General features: G+C 40.0%; 1 protein-coding gene and 1 non-coding gene across 2 annotated transcripts in view; both read left to right on the forward strand.

Annotated features, from left to right (window-relative positions):
- The window catches only part of LOC125225418 (solute carrier organic anion transporter family member 4A1-like), a 142,954-nt gene that overhangs the window by 13,022 nt on the left and 104,342 nt on the right, over nt 1–25,590 (forward strand). Inside the window, exon 2 of the mRNA XM_048129130.1 lies at nt 3,060–3,169. Within this exon, the coding sequence (XP_047985087.1) occupies nt 3,068–3,169 (102 nt within the window). The 5' untranslated portion in view covers nt 3,060–3,067. The remainder of the gene's footprint in view (nt 1–3,059; nt 3,170–25,590) is intronic.
- Nucleotides 10,865–10,936, forward strand: Trnad-guc. Its single transcript has one exon. It is a non-coding gene; the product is annotated as a tRNA-Asp (tRNA).

Raw genomic sequence — 25,590 nt, forward strand, 5'->3', positions numbered from 1 at the left:
AAGACGGACAAACAGACAGACACACACACTTTCTCATTTATAATATTAGTATGGATTCTGGCGAATAACTGACACACCGATATCTTCCGGTAAATTGGTACATCTGAAGTGCACTAATTATTAAAAAAAAATATTAGCGTCTACAATAGGAGAAACTGGTTTTTCTCGTTATTAAGTAGGCTATACACATATTTATACATAATTATAAGCACACACTACACGCACAGACAATCGCCTGGGAACCGGAACGGGCATAGGGTCAACACACGAGGTTTCTATAACAAACACGTTCTATTTGATTACGAGTTTTTATTGTAGGTATATAATATATGTAGCTTAAGTCACGATGTCTACGAAATCCCGAGAAAATCCTAGAAAGGCAATCCGTGTGTTTATCACAGGTACTTACATGTTTGTTAAAAGGTGGATGGACTGTTTGAGAGATGATATGAAATGAATTGGTATTATTATTTTCTTTATTTTTTTTATTATGATTGGGAGCCTGTTATGTCCCACTGCTGGGCAAAGCTGTTATGTCCCCCTCTTTTTCCAATCTTCCCGATCTCGGGCAGTTTCGGACCAATTATTAAGGAAGCAATCCAAGTCGTCCCACCATCGCCGGCGGGGTCTGCCAGATCCTCGCGTTAGGCCGGGTTGCCACTCTGTGGCAATCTGAGCCCACAGCTCACTCGGCATGCGGCAGACGTGTCCAGCCCAGTCCCACTTTAGCTCGGCCGCTTTCCGAGCCACAACGACAATTTTTGTCTTGTTCCGGTTTTACGCCTAATATGCTGCGCTCCATAACTCGCTGGCAAACCCCGAGTTTGGACCTTATTAATTGGTATATCTTATAAAATTATGTAAATGTGTTCATGTAAATAAAGATTTTTATTGAGATAAGTATGTACAAGCAAATTATAATCACGGGTATATTTTGTTCTTGGGATAGGTGTTTCCTATTTATTTAAGTATTTATTTGTCTATGTACCTCCCTCTATTGTAGGTATATATTGTACTAGTCACTCACTGTGAGGCTAGGTCTATGATTGTCCTAATATTTATTCATATTTATTTATAAACTGTACCACAGGCCCTTCGGATCGGAGGGAGAGGCCCCTCGGATCACCCATACTGGTCTACTATATTATATATATTTATCTCAAGAAATATGGGCAGTAAGTACCAGTAGTACCTTACCTTTGTAACTACGCAATTCTAGCACTCCAAAATAAATAAAAGGTACGGTAATGATGATGAGTCAGAGTCACAGTTTTAAATAAATGGTCAGTAATAGATACATTATGTTCTACAACCTCTGGCGTCATATAAAATACAATGCGTAATGTGGCCACGTGACTAATCGAGCCTACGAAAAAGAACCCAATTCATATTTTATGACTTGTAGAAGTTTTAATCTGGTTTTGACACTGCCAGTAGTTTTACACACATTAAATACTAGCAAATACTAGCATAAGTTTACCTTGAGTTTACTAACGTAATTTTTCCCCTCACTAGCTCGGAAACACGTGTTTTGTCCTTCAATACCAGCGGGTAAAAACGCATTTTATCCACTAGTGGGTAAAGTAATTTGAACTTGAATAAAGTCAAATTAACTGCTTTAAAATTGATAAAAGTGGGTGAATCTAGTAATAAAGATGATTTACCACCTGTGTAACTACTGGAAGCAGTGATAAACGCATTTTTTGCGTTGTAGTTTCCTCGCTATAGTGAGGGGAAAAGTTTTGTGTTACACTCGGGTGCAAATGTATTTTACTTCTCGTGTGTTAAAAAACTCGCAAGTTCAGGATTCTATTCTCGAACCACTCGCTTCGCTCGTGGTTCAACTATAGAATCCTTTCACTTGCTCGTTTTTCAATTCCACACTCGGCGTTAAAATACAACTTTGCCCCCTTGTATAACAAATAACTATTTTCTAGCGTCTAGCTCATACTGAATTGAGTATTATATTCCTTTTACTGAATCCATGATTTTTTGACGTTTTACAACACCTTACTTACCGAAGTACCAAAACATTACTGCAAGGCCAAAATGTACGCTTATATTGGGTGTGCCAGTGTGGCGAAGCGTGCGGCGTGCCTGATAAACAATTGAAGCTCATACAAGAGAATGAATGAATGAATGAATGAATGAATGAATGAATGAATGAATGAATGATATATTTGCATGTATGTCCTGAGTCGATGCTGCCTTGGGTGGACGCACGCTCGCCCGCCCCGCTGTACGTCCAGGCTCCGCTCCGAGCGTCCACTGGCCTTACATTTTTTTTAATACTACGTCGGTGGCTAACAAGCGCACGTCCCGCCTGATGGAAAGCGGTCACCGTAACCTATGGACGCCTGCAACTCAAAGAGTGTCACATGCGCGTCGCCACCTTATTAAAATCGCCGTCAATAGAAATTGTCAACAGTGTAAACAAACTGTTCTATAAAATATCAATATTCTAGCACAATTTTATTATTTTAAAGGTTGAGGATCATAATGTGATATGAATTGATTAAATAACACATGGATTTAGCCAGTATCTGATGAGCAAGAATGAAAATTAAAAACATTTTGACTAAAAGGTTTGTTTACATTGTTCACAAGTTCTATTGACGGCGACTTTAGAAACTTGTACATTCTCTTTTTCCGTGTTAAATACACAGTACGAGTAAACAGGAGTGCACATATTCCAAGGAGGTTTCGTATTGCCGATGACTCAAAGGACAATAGACGGAATAAGTCAGTTCCTGAAGTCCGCCCGTCATCATCACACCGCACCCTCGTTGAGTTCTGGCAGCCTTACTCACCGGCAGGAACACAACACTATAAGTAGGGTCTAGTGCTATTTGGCTGCGGTCTTCTGTAAGGCGGAGGAACTACCCAAGTTGGGCTCTGCTCTAGATTCGAGCGAGATGATATCCGCTGTGCTGTGCCCTACCACATAAAGCGGAATATCATTCGCTATGCCCTACCACAACTTACACAAACGTGAAATTAAACATTTAACGTTACAGCTTGAACTTTTTTTCATATCACATCTTTTTATTTTTCCACAGGCCCGAAGATGTCGGCCGCGGGTGTGGTAAACAAGGCCTTTGACGCCGGCGACGATGGTTTCCAAACCATCGACCTGCGCCCGCGGCGGGGAGATGCACAGGCTACAACGGTAAGCGAATACTGTAGTGCATAGACATTTCATTTATCAGAAGAGCCGTGGGTGTGGTAAACAAGGCCTTGGACGCCAGCAACGATGGCTTCCAAACGATCTGCATTAGGATACATTGGTAAGCAGAGAAGTTGGCAGATTGAAGTATTTTACATGTATCGCCCGCATAGGGTTTTCCCAACTTTTATTTATGCATAATAAAGTATTTTCTTATATAATAAAGCACTTCCCTTAAAAATAACCTCATTTTCAAATACGAATACCTGGCCACTCTCGATTTCCTTTTAAAAGCCATAAATATGGCGCGAATTTAATTTCGTTCCAAATTCAAATTGAAGTCACGTTAAGCACGTTCGAGGGAGTTATTGACATCGCTTCGCGAGTTTGACGACTGGCCAATATTATGTGACCTGTCTCCGCGTATTGTTACTATGAATCTCGATGCGCTACTTATAAATAGTCGCATGTGGCGCGCTATTGTTATGTAAACCATGTGAATATAACAGTAGTACATGCCGAATACAGATTAAAAACGAGAGTAGCTTGATATCAATAAATTACTTTCTAAACCTCATATCTCAATCCATTATTCCAAATTAAAAGGTACCGTGTGTACTCAAGAATTAAGTTTATATTCGAATAATATAATTGAGAGATATGACGTTTCGATAAGGATAGTATTATTGCGTGTAGTTTCGTAAGGAGAAAGCATAGTGATGTCATGAAATTGTGTTTGAACAAAAAGCGTTTAGTTACGGGCGGATTTTGAAAATTAGTCTTTTATCTCGTAATATTTGAGGCACTGCATGAGGAAGCTGTGAAATTTAGTTGAGTTTGTAAATTTAGTTAAAAATAAGGTGAGTTCAAATTTAACAGTAAATGTAAGAAAATGAAAAGTATTTTTTCCAAAATGAGTATTTTTTTATTTTCCCCTCACTGGCTCGGAAACAGGTGTTTTGACCTTTCATACCAGCGGGTAAAAACGTATTTTTCAGTACAGATGGAGTTTTTTTAGGCACTAGTGCGAGAAGTGGTTCATTATATGCCAGGTCGAAACTTCGGAGGCTCATCTGTACTGAAAAACGTCGTACGATACACGTGCGAAAAGGAAATTCGTAACTCGTGTCGATTTAAAACACTCCCTTCGGTCGTGTTTTAATTTATCGCCACTCGTTTCGACCTCCCTTTTTTACGCACTTGTATCGTAATATACTATGTGAGGGGAAATGTTTTGTGTTACACACGGGTGAAAATGTATTTTAATTCTCGTGTGTAGGTGACAGGTTAAATTAAACGCATAATTCTTAAAATACGATGCCAAAAACCGTGGTACGAGCGAGGAGTCAACGCGGCGGGTCTCAGTTCGCGAAATGTACAACTACCTTCATTTTACTTAGGTGCAGCGCATGACTTGGGCTCGCTACCCACCATTGTTTTTATGTAGCTTTAATTCCAAAGTTTTAATCTAGATGGCGTTACATGTACCAAAATAAGTAAACAAACTTAATAAATAAATCCTAACGTACAGTTCACATAAAACATATATGCGTCGCCTACAATCCCACCCCCTTAGTGATGACTAGTCATCACGAGCCATCTCTGGTGCAAGTAAGGCGACGCGTGTGACGGGGCGGCGTAAAATGCCCGTGCGCGTACGGACGTCAACAACGCGAGTACGCCCATCATTACCAACGTGTGTCGCACTCACTATTCCGTGCCGCCATGATCCACGTTCTAAGTTAGGTTCGACTATAATTACATAATCTCCTACCTGTAAGGAGCGATTTTCGCGCGTCCATTTTTGTCGCGGAAGAAGTGTTGGCAAATACTCCTTGAGCCAACGTGCCCAAAACATATCAGTTAGACGTTGCGCTATCCGCCACTGACGTCTTAACTGGAGGTCGCCATTGTCGTACTTACCAAACGCTGGTCCATTTGAGGACGTACCAATCAAGAAGTGATTGGGGGTCAGAGCTTCAGGATAGTTAGGATCTACCGATACATACGTGATAGGACGGCTGTTGACGAGGGCTTCAACTTCAGCCATCAGTGTTGAAAGGGTCTCTGGCCGTGGGGCGCGCTCCTTGAGTACAGCTCGGAGGGATGATTTAAAAGTACGCACCATTCGTTCCCACGCGCCAGCCATCTCTGGGGCGCCCGGGGGAATAAATTTCCACTCAATTCCTCTCACGAGTCCATCATTGCGCAGGGCATCGCTGTCTAGTTCAGCGATACTGCGTTTCAATTCCATGTGGGCACCTCTAAGATTGGTCCCATTATCGCAGTATATCATGGTAGGGGTACCTCTACGTGCTATCATTCGTCTCAAACCCATTATGGTAGAGTCAGTGGTAAGGTTTTCCGTTATTTCGACATGTACGGCTCGAATGGTCAGACATGTGAATAACATTCCATACCGTTTCTGCCTACCACGACCTACTGTTACCTCCATGGGGCCGAAAAAGTCGATCCCGGTGAACGAGAACGGACGACGGTTGTGCTGCAGCCGTGCTGCGGGCAGGTCGCCCATACGCTGCGGCTGCGGCGTGGCGCGACGATATCTGCACAGCAGACAATGGGCTGCGACTGCGCGTACAGTTGGTCGCAGTTGCAGAATCCAATAGCGCTGCCTTAGCTCATTAACTACCAGTTCTTGAGCTCTGTGCAGTGCTCGCCTGTGGTAGTGTTCTACGAGCAGTCTGGTGATTCGATGCTTGCCATCAAGAATCACTGGTCTCTTCGTAGACTCATTGACTCCAACAGTCTTGTCGATACGGCCCTCTACAGTCGAGATAGGGCGTTAACTGTAGCAGTCGGCTATCTTTCGATAACGGCTTATTGTTCCTTAAACAGGCAATTTCTGTAAGAAATGAATCATGTTGACATTTTTTAATCAACAAGTCCTCTGCCGATTGTAACAGTTCGGTGTCGATTCGATCGCATTTATGCTGACATTTTTTAATAAACAACAATACCCGTGCAGTAGTCATAACTAATCGAATCCACGACGAAAAGTTGTTTTCGATAGGTACCGGCAACGTACTAGTACAGTCGGCTGAGGATACGACATTAATGACCTTACGTTCGCAAATAGCTTCCTCAAGCTGCTTGGAGCTCTTGAGATCCTTGGGCCACTCACCTTCGCGTTCACGCAAGAAGTTTGGCCCCTGGAACCATACGTCATCGTACTGCAGTGGTGGCGCGTCCTCACGAGTGGCTACATCGGCTACGTTCAAGGACGTGGGGACGTAACGCCACTCTGACGCACTGGTCAACTCGTCAATCTCACCGAGGCGGTGAGCGACGTATGGTTTAAAGTCTCTAGGGTCACTGCGAATCCACTGGAGGGCGGTATTTGAATCCGTCCAGAAATATCGCTTGTTTGGTTTAATGTCTTTGTGTTCGCTCTGTATTGTGGCGGCCAGACGAGCAGAGAGCAAGCAACCTTGAAGCTCTAGCCTCGGTATAGAGACCGGACGAAGTTGGGTCACTCTGCTTTTACTCGCCACAAAACATACATTTATAGTTCCATCTGAGCGAACAAAGCGCCAATAAACAACAGCGGCATATGCCTTACTACTGGCATCGCAAAATGCATGTAATTCGGTATGTATGATGGTGGGGTCACTTACCCCATCCGCCGAATCATCGTAGCACGGCGTCCATGGCCCCGCGGCCGCGTAGTGTCGAGGGATGCGCAGCGACGCTAGTAGTTTAAGCTCGTCGAGCCACCTTACCCAGCGCGCGTGCTCCTCCGGTCGGATGTGGTCGTTCCACTCCACGCCGCTACGGTGAACGTCCTGAAATATTATTTTGCTCTTTATAATAAAAGGCGATAAAAAACCGTGAAGGTCATAAACTGACATGATGAGGCTAAGCATTTTTGCTTTCGTCGGAGCCTCGGATCCATTTAATACCTCCTGTGGGACACGATTAAATGAAATCTTAAATCCAAAAGTATCATCTGAAGGATGAAACATTAACCCTAAGGTGCGCTCTGTTGTGTTCATAACTCCGTCCTTGAAGTGAACAGCTGTTTGCGCGAGCGCGTCAGTAGGTATATTTTTCAATACCTCCTGACTATTGCTTGACCAATTTCGTATCTCAAATCCACCGCTCTTGTGAATAAGAGTAATTTGTTCAACCAACTTAACTGCATTTTCTACACTGCTAGTTGAATATAAACAATCATCCATGTAATGACTGTTTACAATAACATTTACAGCCTCCGGATATAAATCTTCATACCTAGATGCATTTTTATTCTTAATGAATTGTGCTATAAAGGGACTGCAAGTGGCACCAAACAATTGACTTTGCATAACACATGTTTTTACGGGCGACCCCGGAGCTTCCTGCCATAAAAAACGAAGTACATGTTGATCTTCGAGCCTTATTTTCACCCTTAAAAACATGTCCTTAATGTCCCCAATTATAACTATTTTATTCTCACGAAATCTCAACATAATCCCCATAAGTGAATTATATAAATCTGGTCCCGTTAACAAATAACTATTAAGACAATTCCCATTTACTTTTGCAGCACAATCATAAAAAAGTCTCAACTTACCAGGTTTGTTGGGGTTCTGAATTCCGAAGTGCGGGAGATACCATATGCGGTCGGCCGAAAGTTCATTTTCCTTGAGCTCACGTGCGTAGCCAGCGGCAAACAGTTTGTTTACCTCCATTCGGTAGCGATCTGCGTACGCGTGATCTTTAACAAACTTGCGCATTAAAGACTGTAGGCGCGTAAGGGCAGCTTCGCGTGTGTCTGGCATGGCGAATACGTCCTTCTTGAACGGCAGACCCACTTCCCATTGATTTCCGATAAGGCGCGCTGAATCTTCTAGGATCTGCAACGCCCTTAAATGATCGCTATTTTCACGGCGTAAGGTTGAAATTCCTATGGAGTCTAGGGAAAAAGAATGTTTAATTAAATCATTTAGTTCACCTATATTTTCGCCATCTGTGTGACTGAGATGGAACACATTGGCAGCGTTAGAGTGAGTGCGACCACAATTACCATGAATTGACCATCCTAACTTGCACAGAGATCCATAGGGCTCGGTTTCACTACCATGAATTATTTGTATCGGAGCGATTAGGTAATAATTATCTTCCCCAATGAGAATACGAGGTTTAACTCGACTTTTACACACATATTCCTTAATATGAGATAAACGTTTACAATTTAAACTTTTAAGTGCAGACAAGTTTTGAGCTGGTAAATTTAATTTAGACACTTTACGCAACTTAATATTATAACTATTGTTATTATTTTGTCCACTTATCTGCGCGATAACGTTCGGCACAGCTGATTGATACACCTCGAGTCCGAACGCATCAGTAAACATTACAGACCGCGGATTTTGATTTTTAAGACCTAACTCGTCCGATAAATCAGAGTCTATCATAGACACAGATGCGCAATCGTCTAAAAGGGCGTAGGTACTTACGGTACCCTTAGGTCCACGTAACTGCACTGACACTACTTTTAACATAACGTTGTCCTCACAAGAAGATTTATCACAATCCGATGTAACGTGCGCCACGGTGTCGGGGGCCGGGGGTGCTGGCTCGGGGGCCGGCGGTTGAGCCTGCGCGGGGGCCGGCTCGGGCGGCGGGTCAACGACCGCGTCAGCTGATTGTGATGACGTAGGCTTCTTGTAGTGTAGCATCTTGTGGTGTGCGAGTCCACAACCATCAATGTCGCACACGGGCGCAGGGCAGGTGTCCCTGTCGTGTCGTGACGTCAGACAACAATAACATAGTCCTTGGGATCTGACGAACTTCCATCTGTCACGGCGCATGGCACGTTTGAAAACACGGCAGTCGGGCAGCGGGTGAAATTCCTTTAAGCAAAATTTACAATTCTTATTTTCCTCGACGACTTTTGTTGTCAATATGGGCCGAGTAATACGAACTTTGTTATCACCGGAGTATTTCGCTGTAGTTTTTATTTCACTCGACTTGCTTTGTTCACGTGCTTGTGTCATTCCAACTAGTGACAACATTTGTGCTTCTTGTTTAAGAAACTCGGAGATGAGGATCAACTTAGGCTGGTCTTCCTCTAACCTTTTGTATGCGAAATCAGTCCATTTACCAATCAGTGTGCTCGGTAGCTTGTTAAGAACAGCTGATGCGAGCTCGGGACTGCGTAGGTAATCAGGTTTATTTAGCGCACCTATTGTTGCTACGCAGTTATTTACTTTTATCGAAAAGTCAATCAACTCATGCTGGTACGACGTGGGTAACGAAGGTAGCTTCTTCAGCTGCGTCGTGAGGTTCATGATGATGACATCCGATCGGCCGAACCTTAACTCGAGAGCTTCCATGACGGCTGCGGGCGGGGTGTTGCCGATCAGTAGAGCGGTAACCGTGTCCTTGGCGTCGCCTCGCAGTGCTTTGCGTAGCCTCTCCAGGTTCTCAGAGTCAGAGAATTCACAGACTCGAGTAGATTCCCTATAAGACTTTTTAAAGTGCAACCATTCGACGCTGTCGCCGTTGAATATAGGTAAGTCACGTGGCGTAGACAGACGGCTGAGCAAACGATCCTCACGCTTAGCTGACGAGTTCGTCATGATATCCTTCAAGGTAAGCGCTAGTTCTCGAATGCTGTCACTTGGAACATGTTGCTGGACTATAGGTAAGTTGACGGGTGCTGGTGCAGGGTGCTGGTGATGCTGTGGCTGATAAGGCGCCTCTGGCTGCGGTATGTAAGTAGTTTCGTCGTGACCTTGACTCAACCACTGTTCGACGTTCGACCGCGCCCTGTTGCGCGCGCTTCCGCTCGCTTCACTACCGCGCTCATTCTCACTCTGCGAGTCTTCGGCGTCAACTTGGGCTAGATCAGCTTCTAGCTTTTTATCAATAAGGGCCAGCTCAATCTGGGCCTTGGCTTGAGCGGCTTCAAATTCCAATTGCTTACGCACGCAATTGCACTGGTGTCCTATGCATCACTTTAGCACAGATCCGGTTCGAAGGACCACTTTATTGTAGGTGACAGGTTAAATTAAACGCATAATTCTTAAAATACGATGCCAAAAACCGTGGTACGAGCGAGGAGTCAACGCGGCGGGTCTCAGTTCGCGAAATGTACAACTACCTTCATTTTACTTAGGTGCAGCGCATGACTTGGGCTCGCTACCCACCATTGTTTTTATGTAGCTTTAATTCCAAAGTTTTAATCTAGATGGCGTTACATGTACCAAAATAAGTAAACAAACTTAATAAATAAATCCTAACGTACAGTTCACATAAAACATATATGCGTCGCCTACATCGTGTGTTGAAAAACTCGCCAAGTTCAGGATTATATTCTAGAACCACTCGCTTCGCTCGTTTTTCAATTCCACATTCGGCGTTAAAATACAACTTTGCCGCCTTGTATAACAAATAACTATTATTTATGCGAAAATTTAATTTGGGGAGATCGGATTCGATAGTTTCAAAAATTTTGAACCTATATCAAATCTCGAATTTGAAGCTCGAAAGTGGCATATACCGTAATTTTCATAGGAATTTGAGTTTGAAAACCACGACAGTTCAAAACGGTCCAGCATTCTTCTTAATCTTTACAGGTAACAAAAACATTATTTTTCGTGTTATTGATATGAATGATAAATCAGTCACAAGGCCGTGAGAATTTTCATTATTATTGAAGTATGAATGGTAATTTCAGTAGCTGGATCAACATCTTCGGTAGTATAGTGGTAAGTATCCCCGCCTGTCACGCGGGAGACCGGGGTTCGATTCCCCGCCGGAGAGATTCTTTTTGCTATTTTATTTTTTATAAAGCCCTTTATTTTTCCAGTATTACATTTTATCGTATTTTATTTAACTTTTGCCCATGACTTCATTTTAGTAGAAATAGTTAAGAATGTTTTAGAATTCGTATGTTCAACATGTTGATGAGGTAAAAATTTCTATAGCATGATTGGATATCAAACATATTTTTCCCTTTAATAAAACGTAGATTTTGTAACAAGGGAGAAAAATGAGATATTTACGCGAGGGCATATATTGAATCCTGGACGAAGCAAAGGATTCTATAATTGAATCCTGAGCGTAGCGCGGCAACTTGAGTTCTGTTGTTACTTGTTAGTGATAAATTATTAAAGTACTGCCAAGGATGATTTATATAGGATTTACAATCTTCATACTAAGAATCGTACCTAATACCTCATATTTTTAGCGCTACCTATTAAATACTATCATAACTAGGTATGCCACAGATGTCATATATACCATAGATCAAGCAAACGTATCTACTTAGCGTGTCAAATGAACTCAGTGAAATCCACTGAGTTATCCATCTTTACTCGCAGCTTGCAGCTTTCGGGCGTCAATTTTTGTAAGTTGAAGTCAACCAAAACATAAAAAATGCCTCGTTACGTGATATTCAATTGCAACAACACAAACATTATGAACAATCAAGAGCCTGAGACATATTTAAAATTACAGGCAAGAATCAACTTCAGTACAAAATTTGACACGCTCGGCCCCTATACAAATATATGAATTTGTTTCTTCTATCTAAATTAAGTTCTGTGAGGTATGCCTACAAATTTAATTTTGTCAAAGTGTGTATTGACGTGATATCATGACATTAAAATAAAGAAGCATGTCATTTGTTCTTATAAAAAATTAAAATTTTGAAAAAAACCCCGACCGCGACATATTGGACCAATTTTTTAAAACATGGCTATAGGAACACTCCCGATTAACTCAGCTTTCAAACAAAAAAAATTAAATCGAAATCGGTTTATCCGTTCGGGAGCTACGATGCCACAGACAGACACACACACAGACAGACAGACAAACAGACAGACAGACACGTCAAACTTATAACACCCCGTCGTTTTTGCGTCATGGGATAAAAATAAAAACACGCAAAAATATTTGGGGAAAAAAATGATTTTGGCCACTTCCAGGCTGCAAACAGCGGCATTTACTTTTAAGCCTAAAAGACCCATATATTTCAGGGGTATGCTTTTTTGTATGGGTTTTGTCTGTCCCGTAGGTATTATAACATTACATATATATGGTCCGTGGTATCTACTAACATATAAATCGATACAGGTCCCAGGGGGCAATGCCATGTATGTAATAACTCGTGGGTTATCGACGTGATAACGCCATCATAGAGCAAAAGTTAGAGATTGACATTTATCCCGCTCTTATCACTCGATATCCTAACCTGCAGTCTAACTTAGGTCCAACTTGAGGTAAGTACATTTTACTTATAGCTACCTAAATTACTTAAGTGTGTAAACAGCAGGTACTGTTCGTCCGTTTTTAACCCCCGGGCCCCGACGCAAAAACGACGGGTGTTATGTTTGACGTGTCTGTCTGTGGCATCGTAGCTCCCGAACGGATGAACCGTTTTAGATTTAGTTTTTTTTGTCTAAAAGCTGAGTTATTCCGTTTTCACATTATCCGATCCGATATCGGATGTCGGAAGGATTTCAATAGAAAAAATCCAAGATGGCGCCTGTAATGTATGGAATATAGGTCCGACATCCGATATCGGATCGGATAATGTGAAAACGCACTTAGTCGGGAGTGTTCTTAGTCATGTTTCATGAAAATCGGTCTACTATGTCGCGGTCGGGGGTTTTTCAAAATTTTAATTTTGTGGTTAGGTTATTACATTATCCGATCCGATATTAACTATAAAACTCCCGTGTGACTCAAACATATTAAAGGCGGGGTCGCTACTCTTGAGAAAGATCCTCGGAAATGGATCGAAGCATGTCGAACGTTATATCGACTTAACGCGTGAGTAACCCGCTTAAAATATTTTTAAACATATCCGATCCGATATCGGATGTCGGAAGGATTTCAATGGAAAAAATCCAAGATGGCGCTTGTAATGTATGGGATATCGGTCCGACATCTAATATCGGATCGGATAATGTGAAAAGCACTTATCCTGGGGCTTGCCTGGGGCTACTGCCGTCTGACCTTCCAACAGTTACAACCCGGTGGGTGTCTAGGCCTTATTGGGATTAGTCCGGTTTCCTCACAATGTTTTCCTTCACCGGAAAGCGACTGGCAAAATATCAAATGACATTTCGCACATGACCCGAAAAACTCATTAGTACGAGCCTGGGTTCGATTCGAACCCGCGTCCTCCGGATTGAAAGTCGTATCAAAACAAGGTTAAATCGGTAACAAATTGTTAAAATAAATTAGCGTCGACAACAAATTTAAGAAAGACGCGCGCTCTTAGTTCGTTTTCACATTATCCGATCCGATATCGGATGTCAGATCGATATCCCGTATATTTACGTCGCCATCTCTGATTTTTTCCTTTGAAATCTTTCCTACATCTGATATCGGATCGGATAATGTGCAAACGCACACAGCTAGTCCACTAGCGCTTTTTGTCATGTCATAATCAGGCATATGAAAATAAAAAAAATATCTTTTCTCAAACATGGTATGAAATATTGATGTTATGTGCCTTATAATTGGCAGCGAAGTATGACGTTGCAGGTGCGGCTAGGACGATTGATAGATAATGGAATTTCATACAAACCTTGCAGGCCAAGGCCGGCAAAGTCCTCTTTTTTAATTTCCAAACACAGATAATTGTGACATAACATCCAGGTATCTAGCCAATTAAAAAAAAAACTATAAGGGGCTTTATAGACGTGCCGACTGCAACTGGTACGGGCCCTAGACAATATTTGATTTTGGGTGCGTTTTCATACAAAAAAATTTTTTTTCGTTTTTTTTTGAATTTTTTTTTAACTTTTTGTTTTTTATAAGCGTATACGGGGTACCAAAGGGGAACGAAAATTCGATTATTTTTGCGCTACGACGCACCGTTTAGGAGATACAGCCATCCAAAGTTACTATTTTCAGTAGACTTTATTTATTTCATCAAGCACTATACATACCTCGGCGGGAAATGGGGTTGCCCACCTCAGACCTATCTATATGTCTTCGGCCGGCAACCCCCTTTGTCCCGGCCTCTGTAGTAATGTACTATTTTTTTTATAATCAGGCATATGGATGGTAAAATACCTCCCTCACTCCGGAGCGGCCTGCGGGTCCTCATCCAACAACGGATTCCTTACCTTGTCAATCCTTGAAATCTCTCATTATCCAGGAAAGTACACCAATATATACATATAATCACGCCTGTATACCGTAAAGGGTAGGCAGAGCACATGAACTAAGTTTCAGTGCCACTCTTGGCAAAAAGGGGTTGAAAGAAATCCAAATAGTGACATTGCAGTGACAGGTTGCCAGCCTCTCGCCTATGCCACAATTTAACCCATACCCCACAGTCGACTTCTACGACACCCACGGGAAGAAAGGGGGTGGTGAAATTCTTAACCCGTCACCACACGGGGCACCAATAAAGAACTACACAAATAAAGGTCAATTTCCGTATAATACACTAGCTTTTGCCCGCGGCTACGCTCACGTTAGAAAAAGACAAAAAGTAGCCTATGTCACTCTCCATTCCTTCAACTATCTCCACTTAAAAAATCACGTCAATTCGTCGCTCCGTTTTGCCGTGAAAGACGGACAAACAAACAGACACACACACTTTCCCATTTGTAATATTAGTAAGTATGGATTGGGCATTCGTGCCACCCGGTGTTGCGCAAGCGCGGCCTTATAGAACTTCCTATTGCACATCAGAATGCATCACCTCCACTGTTGCACTATAAAATACTATACATTACACTCACGCCTGTGTTCCCAAACGGGGTAGGCAGAGCACATGAAACTGTTCCAGTTTCAGGGGGTTGAAAGAAAACAGGACTAACAGGTGCCAGCCCACTAAGACTAAGCTAGATGGATTTTTCACCCCCGAAAACCACACATAACAAATTTCAGCGAAATCGTTAGAGATGTTTTTGAGATCGCGATCGTGATATTGCTGACCGCGAACTTTACAGATCTAAATATATGAAAGAAGAAACTGACTGACTGACATATCAACGCACAGCTGAAATCGCTGGTCCTAGAGATTCTTTACAGATCTAAATATATGAAAGAAGAAACTGACTGACTGACATATCAACGCACAGCTGAAATCGCTGGTCCTAGAGATTCTTTACAGATCTAAATATATGAAAGAAGAAACTGACTGACTGACATATCAACGCACAGCTGAAACCGCTGGTCCTAGAGATTTCTTTGGCACATAGGTTCCTTATAAGGTGTAGAGGAGCACTACGAAAGGATTTTTCAAAATTCACGTCCTAAGGGGATGAAATGGGGGTCCAAAGTTCAATGTTTGAATAAGATTACTTTTAGTACGCGGCCGAAGCCGCGGGAAAAAACTAGTTTATCTACAGAGTGGGGCCTGTAACAAAGGCGAAGAATTGAACTGTAGGCTATTCTCCTTATACTGATCAACATTTGTTCAGTGACTTTTAAAAATTATGAAGGCAATCAATGTCAGTCTAGATTCAATGTACGCCATTATTGTTGTCATTGACGTTGTCTGTCACACTTTAGACTTAACAGAATTCGCAATACATTACCTCTTAGAAAAAACTTTCAAGGGTGGTAAAAATCAAAATACAAGTTATTTTTAAAAGTCGCCGAACAAATGTTGATCAGTATAAGGAGAATAGCCTAGAGTTCAATTCTTCGCCTTTGTTACAGGCCCCACTCTGTATATTGAGAAAAGTTATTCAGTATGTCAAATACTTTCGGTGCGTTCTTTTACTGCTACATTGATGCTGATTGTATGCGCACGGCACATTTTCATCCCTTCATAGTTGATGGTTCGTTCGGGTTCACCTCAGTTAAGTTACCTCAGTAGCCCTTGCGGACGCGACGCGGCCGGTCGCTCCGGACGCTCAGTCAGCTGAAACTTTTACGCGGACGGTTCTGTGTTCCAAATTTGAATTTGTGGATGATATTGGAGATTTGAAAATGGTAATTGAATTTTAGAATAAAGAATATTTTTAGGATGTTACTAGAATATTTTTGTACATGATGATGACAATACAGCTGAAGTATCTTTTTTTTTTTTGTAAAATATTTATAATGCCACTAGAGTAAAATTTAATCATTTTAAATCTGTTGAAATTATTTGAAAATATTTTTACGTATAAGTAATGATTTTTATAGTTATTTGAACGAAATTCGATTAAATTGAAATAGGTTATCTTGTTCAGAGTTTTCGTTTTCGTTTTAATTTTAAGTAATAGAGAGTTTTTGGAATGAACCAAAAATATAAAAAAAATACTTTTACGAATTTTTTCCATAGTAGTATGGGTTGCTAAAGCTATGGTTATGTATTAATAACCATATTTTTACGATATAGCAAAATATATATTTTTTTTTATATTCTACTATTGTAAAAATATTTAATTTATAAGTAGGTAGTAATGTATAATTTCACCAAGGACTCTAAATTGGACACACAAATTACAGTCTAAAAGATTTGTTATTAATAAAACTCGAGAGAGTGAGGTAAGTGTTTTGCCCTATATTACCGCATATTTAACATTGTGTTTCGTAGGAAAATGGTTTCCGTAGTTTTGATCAGATTAAACAACGATCAAACTTTGCTCATTTCTTGTGGGGCATTCGGGTCAATACCATTATACTTACCATCAACTTCGATAACAAATAGGAGAAAATAGTGAAAATAAATTTATAAAATCTGTGACTCTATTGTGGGTGTTTTGGGCATGTACAAAATCCTTTTTAGAATAGAAACATGCACCTACTTACCTCTAGAATACAAAAACGTATCCAAGTTGTTTTGCCCTTGGTATGGAATATTGACCGATATACACGTTAAAAAAAAAAGTATTCTTCTATTAGTTAACAGAAAATGTAATAACCTAAACATAAAATAAAAATTTTGATAAAAACCCGCGACTTAGTGGACCGCGTTTCATGAAACATAGCTAAGAACACTTCCGACTAATTCATGCAGCTTTATAGGTAACAAAAAGAAATCTAAATCGGTTCATCCCTTTGGGAGATGCCACAGACAGACATACACACACAGACGAACAGACAGAAAGACACGTCAAATTTATAACACCCCGTCGTGTTTGCGTCGGCGGATAAAAATCTGTGCGACAAAGAAGTCCCTATGGTTCGGCATCAAAAGTACCTACATATATTATGAGTAATTTTATATGACCTCTATGTAAATTACAATATTATGTTATGAGATTTAAAATAGCGTAAACGTTTTGTTTATACTGTACAATAAGTACCTAATGTCATTGGCAAAAATATCAATGCAAATGCCATCGATATGACCTCAGGGTTATGTCACGCGACAAATCCATTTGAATCATGAACTTGTGTGTTTACATTTTTATAGAATCCTAAAACAAACATTTGCCACTGATTTATATTTCACGCAAATTTTCATGGCGTATCGGATCTTGGTACCTATTATGATTTTAATTAATAAATATCGGGGGACACCTTAAACAGATCAATCTAATTCTAGCCCCAAACCACAGTATAATAAAGAGTACTATCGTACAGTATGGCCACTCCCGCTCCCCGCTGAAAATGCCGCCCACCCCCCTCGGTTACCTCACAGTTACCGCCTGTCAAAAACGCGAACAGTCGACCTGTCATATGTCACTCATACAAGCATAGTACGCGTTCACCTACACGAGCTTAGACTGTGTGCTAGGAACGCGCCTCTTTCATATATTTGATTGCCAGTGTCCGAGGTGTGCCCAAACTAAGCAAATTGTACTATGGGTGCTAGGCGACGATATACATTACTTATGTAGAGATTGTAGAGTCCACGACTCTTGACTTTCCGAACAGACTCCACATAGAAAACATCCACGACTCAGGAACCGGATACCGGAATTCGAACCGAGGACCTCGGCTTAGTAGGCTGGATCACTATCGACTAGGCCAGAACGGTCGTCTTTGATTTGTGAAGGAAACAAGCAGTCGATACTTTCCTGGAAGGAATTGGATGTGTAGTAATCTAATAATGCGTGTACTCTGTACCACTCGCAGTAATTAAGGGGTTGAAATAATTGCTCGAATCGTCCATGCCACGAAGTGGAAAGGAGGTGAAATTCTTAGGCTGTCACACACTATATGTTAAATAAATAATTGTTTAAGACGATACAGGAGGGATCAATTCTCAATACAAACGCTCTCTACTATTTCCTCCCTGGTTTTTGAAGATAGTGCAAAGAGTTTTTCAATAAATAAGTCGGACCGTTGCGATTTTTTTAATATTCTTATTTTTAAAGACGCTAGAGCCCATCAAAAATTTTCTAAAACGACCTTATTAATTATATCGCAAAAAGGTGTGGTATTCAAAATTAGTAACAATTAGCCAAAAAAACTAAAGGAAATAGTCGAGGGCGGAAATTCGATTCTAAAATTTTTTTCGCAATATCTTTTAACTGAGTTGTTCTGAATGGACCATTTTGTACTGTATGTCTACCATCTCCAATTCTCCTTCAATTTCTCAAAGGTTAACTGGAAGAGATCCTTTTAAACTCGCCTTCGCCTTTGTACTAGTGATAAGCTCGTTTTTGTGGGTTGTATTATTTTCTGGTACAATAAACTGTTTTACTACTACTATTACTACAAACCTAGTTAATAACACTAGCTGGTATATTTAACTAAAATTCCCAAATTGAAAGGGGGGCCTTCCATTTTAGCATTTTCGCTCCTGTAGCGTCTTAATTTTGCTCAACCTTACGTCAGTCTACTCGTGGTTTGACATCTTTCTAGTTCCACGCGACCTCTGAGGTCATTAACATTTGGCTAGGCACCCGGAGGTAAACATTATAATTATTGTTGACCTCTCTCACGTGTACATTGTACTTTTTTTAGGGTTCCGTAGTCAACTAGGAACCCTTATAGTTTCGCCATGTCTGTCTGTCCGTCCGTCCGTCCGTCCGCGGATAATCTCAGTGACCGTTAGCACTAGAAAGCTGAAATTTGGTACCAATATGTATATCAATCACGCCGACAAAGTGGTAAAATAAAAAGTCGAAAAAAATGTTTTTTTAGGGTACCCCCCCTACATGTAAAGTGTGAACTGATTTTTTTTATAATATTAATATTTTCGGAAATAATCGCTCCTAAAGGAAAAAAAAGTGTGTCCCCCTCCTCTAACTTTTGAACCATAATAAATATGTTTAAAAAATATGAAAAAAATCACAAAAGTAGAACTTTATAAAGACTTTCTAGGAAAATTATTTTGAACTTGATAGATTCAGTAGTTTTTGAGAAAAATACGGAAAACTACGGAACCCTACACTGAGCGTGGCCCGACACGCTCTTGGTCGGTTTTATTTTATGATGAGATGTACCTAAGTCCTGCCCTAGCGCGTAGTGACACTGCCTGCTAAGACGCGGTCTTGGGTTCGAATCCCGGTAAAGGCACTTATTTGTGAATGTTTCTCTATATACATGTAAGTAAGTATTTGTACTTATATTATATACATCATTGTCTGAGTAGGTACCCTCAATACAAGCCTTCTTACCGTTACTCAGTCAATCTGTATCATAATGACCTATAATATTTATTTAATTATTGTTATTATTTATAACAGTACGCTTATTTCGTTTTCGTTAACTTTCTTCAGATGCCGAATAGAAAAGTCGATTCAAGGACGATAAAGGATTTTCACATTCCACAATACGCCTAGGAAATTCATGATCTAGCGGATATTACGATTGTCCGCCAACACATTGACCATGATATCCACATACCTATAATTACCGTCGGTCAATACTCCTAAACCCAATAAAATCTAGTTCCACCCAACTATTCTAGGCTGAACATTAATAATAGACTATCAATACACCACCTAATTACAGTAGTAACAGAGGTATTCCCATAGCTTCAGGGCCGGGTCTAGGGTAGAGCGAGTAGAGCGGCCGCTCTAGGCGCCAAATGGTAAAGGGGGCGCCAAAAAACAAAATGTTAAAAAAACAAATGGTACAATTTATTCAATGAAAAACAGAGGTGCCAAAATTATATCTCGCTGTACCCTGATTGAGTGCCGGTACTGCATAACTTAGAAAGAAAACCAGTACGAGTATAATACATGTAATGGGCAAGGCACATCTTATTATTTTTCGGCGTCGTTGTGGTCTTCTCCGAGACCACGGGGACAACGCCGTCCCTGAAACGTTGGAGGTCAGTTTCATAGGGATGACGACTACATAAAAAATGGCATTCTGTCCGTCAGTTAGATCGTTCAAAAATACTGAACACATATTTTTCGCTTTTTCTAATTAATGAAAAAATACAAAGATATAGAGCATCAAAGTTCCGGAGTGGGGGCTCGTGACGTCACTTCTAAGTAAACATTGTACCTAGGCGTGACGTCACGCGAAACTTCAACGCACTGTACCGTCGTCATTTTCCGTTTACGAGAAAAAATAAAAAATACGTGTCTAAAATTCTTTGATAATCTAACTGACGGACTAATTAGTATTTTTTAATCGTCTCGCCTATATGTGGTCGTACGCGACTAAGTCCCGATTTAAAAATAATTGTGTGTAATAATCATGGAAGGCACATTTAGCCTTCCTGCGACATTGCGACTGATGTAATTTTGTCTATAAAAGTTAAAAAGTTAATCGCGGTAAGGTCATTGCGTCACACACCGGCACATTATGCAATCCTCTCACATTCGTGAAAGCCTTGCGGAAGTCGCGTGAGATTTGCGATTTTTTGGCGATGTGGCGTGACCTTAAAAGTAGCGAATAAAAATATTGGGTCGTCTATTTGCTTCTTTATCGCTAGAATTCGTGAGTGTAGGTACTAGACATGCAGAAATAACGTCAGTCAGATAGGTACCTATTACCTACTTTACATGTCCAAGCTCTACTTTTATTATGAATCGAAAATACATATACTTAAGACACTACAGGAGCGAAAATGCTAAAATGGAAAGGAGCCCTTTCAATTTGGGAATTTTAGTTAAATATACTAGTGCTATTAACTAGATTTATCGAAAAAAAATTGTCTATTCTAAACAACTCAGTTAAAAAATATTGCGAAAAAATCTTTAAAATCGAGATTTTGCTCTCGACTGTTTCCTTTTTCAAAACTTAATCAATCGTAACGAAATTTGAGAATCTGAATAACAATGAAATAATCTGTGTCGGAACGTTTAGTATTTTGGGTAATTGTTACCAATTTTGAATACCACATCTTTTTTACGCCATAATCAATATGGCCGTTTTTGGAAATGTTCGATAGGCTCTAAGCGTCTTTAAAAATAAGAATATCAAAAAAATCAAAACGTTTCGACACAGATAAAAATAATAATAATCTGTGTTAATAATCCATATGTTTTTTAAATATAAACATATGGATTTTTCCTTTTTTATTGTGGAACGTACCACTTTATAAATCGCAAATTATAAATGCAGACATCAATTGCAATGAAAAAATCAACGCATTGGACCGGCAATCCAAGGATGTGGGTTCGAGTCCCACGTTGACCAGAGTCGAACACTGTTGATTTTTTCATTGCGATTGATGTCTGCATTTATAATTTGCGATTAATAATAATCTGTGTTGAAAAATCATTGCTCTATCTTCAAAAACCAGGGAGGAAATAGTCGAGAGCGCTTGTATGAAGAATTGACCCCTCCTGTATAGTCTTAAGGTTTCTTGAGACGCTCACGCCGGGCCTACTGCCGATATATACTCACAACTTATTATACACTGCTGGATTTTTTTGATGACATACCTAGTATCCATCAATAGTCTATAATACAGATTTAATTGTAATGTGATAAATAATTTGATCTCGTTATTGTACCTAATAGTAGTTAAGTAATTAAACTATTGTACTGTACCTAGTAGTAGTTAAGTACCTAGGTTAAGATTGCTGAGCCCTTGCAGGGTCCATATTACGTACCTAATTAAGACCTAATATGTATGCAATAAATGCTTATGACAATAAAAATACTGGATACAAAATCAGACTACACACATCCATATCGCCTAAAAAAGCTTACCGAAGTGTGTCTGTGTTATTTTATATCGCATTTACATCAGCACATAAACAAAGTCGCAATAGAACGGTGTCTTGAGAGTGAGGGCCCATTATGGAAGTGGGTTGAGCACGTGGGTTCTGAATAAAAATATACTGAGAGGGGAGGTTTTGTTTGCGAAAAATGCAAGCTCTATTAAACTCGGTGACACGATTTTTGCTTTGCTTTTATTCGCATTTAAAAAAAAAGAAGGGCCCATTATTTGTTGTTGTTGCTCCTTGAGAAATCCAAATGCACCTTGTATGGATGCAATAGACCAAGTGTTGTTAAACTTCTATGAAAATGATGTCGTTTACTGAATACTTATCTTAAGACGATACAGGAGGGGTCAATTCTCCATACAAACGCTTTCAACTATTTCCTCCCTAGTTTTTGAAGATAGAGCAATGATTTTTTCAACACAGATTATTATTATTTTTATCTGTGACGGATCTGGATTTTTTTGATATTCATATTTTTAAAGACGCTAGAACCTATCAATAAATTTCCGAAAATGGCCTTAGGTATTGATTATGACGCAAAAAGGTGTGGTATTCAAAATTTGTAACAGCTAAAAAAACTAAACGTTCCAATATAGATTATTTCATTGTTATTCATATTCTCAAATTTCGTTACGATTGATTAAGTTTTGAAGGAGGAAACAGTCGAGAGTGGAACTTCGATGTTAAAGATTTTTTTCGCAATATCTTTTAGGTAACTGAGTTGTTCTGAATGGACATTATTTTTTCGATAAATCTAGTTGATAACACTAGTATATTTAACCAAAAATTCCCAAATTGTAAGGGGGGCTTCTTTCCATTATAGCATTTTCGCTCCTGTAGCGTCTCTATCAAAATCCTTACCTACAGTTTACTTTGCACTCACACGATCTTTAGGCTTTATTAAAAATATGTCCCAGTATGTATTATTTTAGAATTATACACGATCACAGAACTTAATTTAGATAGAAGAAACAAATTCATATATTTGTATAGGGGCCGAGCGTGTCAAATTTTGTACTGAAGTTGATTCTTGCCTGTAATTTTAAATATGTCTCAGGCTCTTGATTGTTCATAATTTTTGTGTTGTTGCAATTGAATATCACGTAACGAGGCATTTTTTATGTTTTGGTTGACTTCAACTTACAAAAATTGACGCCCGAAAGCTGCAAGCTGCGAGTAAAGACGGACAACTCAGTGGATTTCACTGAGTTCATTTGACACGCTAAGTAGATACGTTTGCTTGATCTATGGTATATATGACATCTGTGTACACGATGATAATATTGTCTTCGTTTACCGCGACAGTTACTCATGAAATAAAACTATTGAAACGGATTAAATCGCGTATAATGAATTTAAAATTCAATTCAATTTAAAATTCATTATACGCGATTTAATCCGTTTCCATAGTTTTATTACAGAATGATAAATTTGATTAAATTAGGTGCAGGGGCCCGTTTCTCGAAAGGTACGAGTATACAATATACAAGCCTTGTATTACAAGTGTGTTTCCATTACAACCCATACGATTTGACAGTTCGCGCACTTGTAATACAAGGCTTGTACCTTTCGAGAATCGGGCCCCTTATTTTTTTTTTTTAATTATAAATGGGCTTACTCTTGACCACAGACTAGCCAAAGACAAAGACGTGGCCTACGATGGAGTGAGCTCGCCCTGGTAACAATACATCTATAATAATTTATTATGCGACAATGAGACAAACTTTAAAATGCGAATAAAATTGACCGTTTCATACATTTACATAGCTTTAGTGTCATTAAAAATTCATAGGTAGGAGTATTAGTAGAACTATAAATAACTAGTTTTATTTCCTATACATTATACATATGTAAGACCAAAGTTAAAGAAGTTAGAAAGGTCAATAACCAGTTATTATACACCCTGTTTTTATTGAATTCCTTTAACTTTAAGGGAAGGTTGTTTAGATCAAATACAAATAATTTCTCTAAGAAACTAGGTCTTAACTCTGGTTATCGAGTTATTAAAAAAATAAAGATAATTACTGAATACGTCTGTGACAGCCTTTGCCAATTCCTAATGTTATTTGTTTTGACATGTGCCGTCAATCACTTGACACTAACTTGAATGTTATTCTTAAGGGTCTCTCACACTAATAAATTCATTTATTATGTATGTAAATGATGAAAAATTTTTTTTTGCGAATTTAACTAAAAATGATATACAGAATGGTTCCTGATAATGAAATGAACCTAGCTACGTGTCGAATTTAACGGAAAACAAAAAAAAACACGGTGTATACCTACTTTTGTTTCTAGGCAGCCAAAGGTGGACGCCCTTTGTACTTATAATAGAACTAGCCATTGATCATGAACACAGTATAATAGTAGGTACTTACCAATTTGATGGGGAAACTCGAGTCCTACGCAGCCATAATTCTACCAATAACACAAGTTTGTCATAAAGGGCTTGTTACACTTAATAGTACAATAAAGGGCCGGAACAATTACAGATATTTGACGTTGGACAATGATTTACTGGAGCTATTCTAATTGAAAGGATTCGAGTCGAAAACAGCAATACCAGCCCCTCTAGCACAACTTGCCTTGTCGCGCAAGTTCATAATTAAAGTCGCGCTTGATGTATGGACTCGCGAGCGACAAGGCAAGTTGTGCTAAAGGGTCAGGGCACGTAGCCGCAGGGCTCGGATACAGGTTAAATTTTCACAGGTATGTTTTTTTTTATACCACGTCAGTGGCAAGCTGGCAAACAAGCATACGGCCCGCCTGATGTAAAGCTGTCACCGTAACCTATGGACGCCGGCAACTCAAACAGTGTCACATGCGCGTTGCCACCCCATTAGAAACTTGTACATTCCCTTTTTAACCCCCGACGCAAAAACGACGGGGTGTTATAAGTTTGACGTGTCTGTCTGTCTGTCTGTCTGTCCGTCTGTCTGTCTGTCTGTCTGTCTGTGTGTGTGTCTGTCTGTGGCATCGTAGCTCCTGAACGGATGAACCGATTTCGATTTAGTTTTTTTTATTTGAAAGCTGTGTTAGTCGGGAGTGTTCTTAGCCATGTTTCATAAAAATCGGTCCACTAGGTCGCGGTCGGGGGTTTTTTCAAAATTTTAATTTTGTGGTTAGGTTATGCTGTGTTAAGTACACAGCAAAAAGGAGTGTACAAGTTCCAAGGAGGGTTCGGGTTGCCGACGACTCAAAGGACAATAGACGGAACAAGTTAGTTCCGTAAGTCCTCCCGTCATCAGCACACCGCACCCTCGTTGAGCTCTGGCAGCCTTACTCACCGACAGGAACACAACACTATGAGTAGGGTCTAGTGCTATTTGGCTGCGGTCTTCTGTAAGGCGGAGGTACTACCCCAGTTGGGCTCTGCTCTAGATTCGAGCGAGACGATATCCGCTGTGCTGTGCCCTGCCACACAAAGCG

This window comes from Leguminivora glycinivorella, chromosome 4 (genome assembly GCF_023078275.1).
Source record: "Leguminivora glycinivorella isolate SPB_JAAS2020 chromosome 4, LegGlyc_1.1, whole genome shotgun sequence".
NCBI lineage: Eukaryota > Metazoa > Arthropoda > Insecta > Lepidoptera > Tortricidae > Leguminivora > Leguminivora glycinivorella.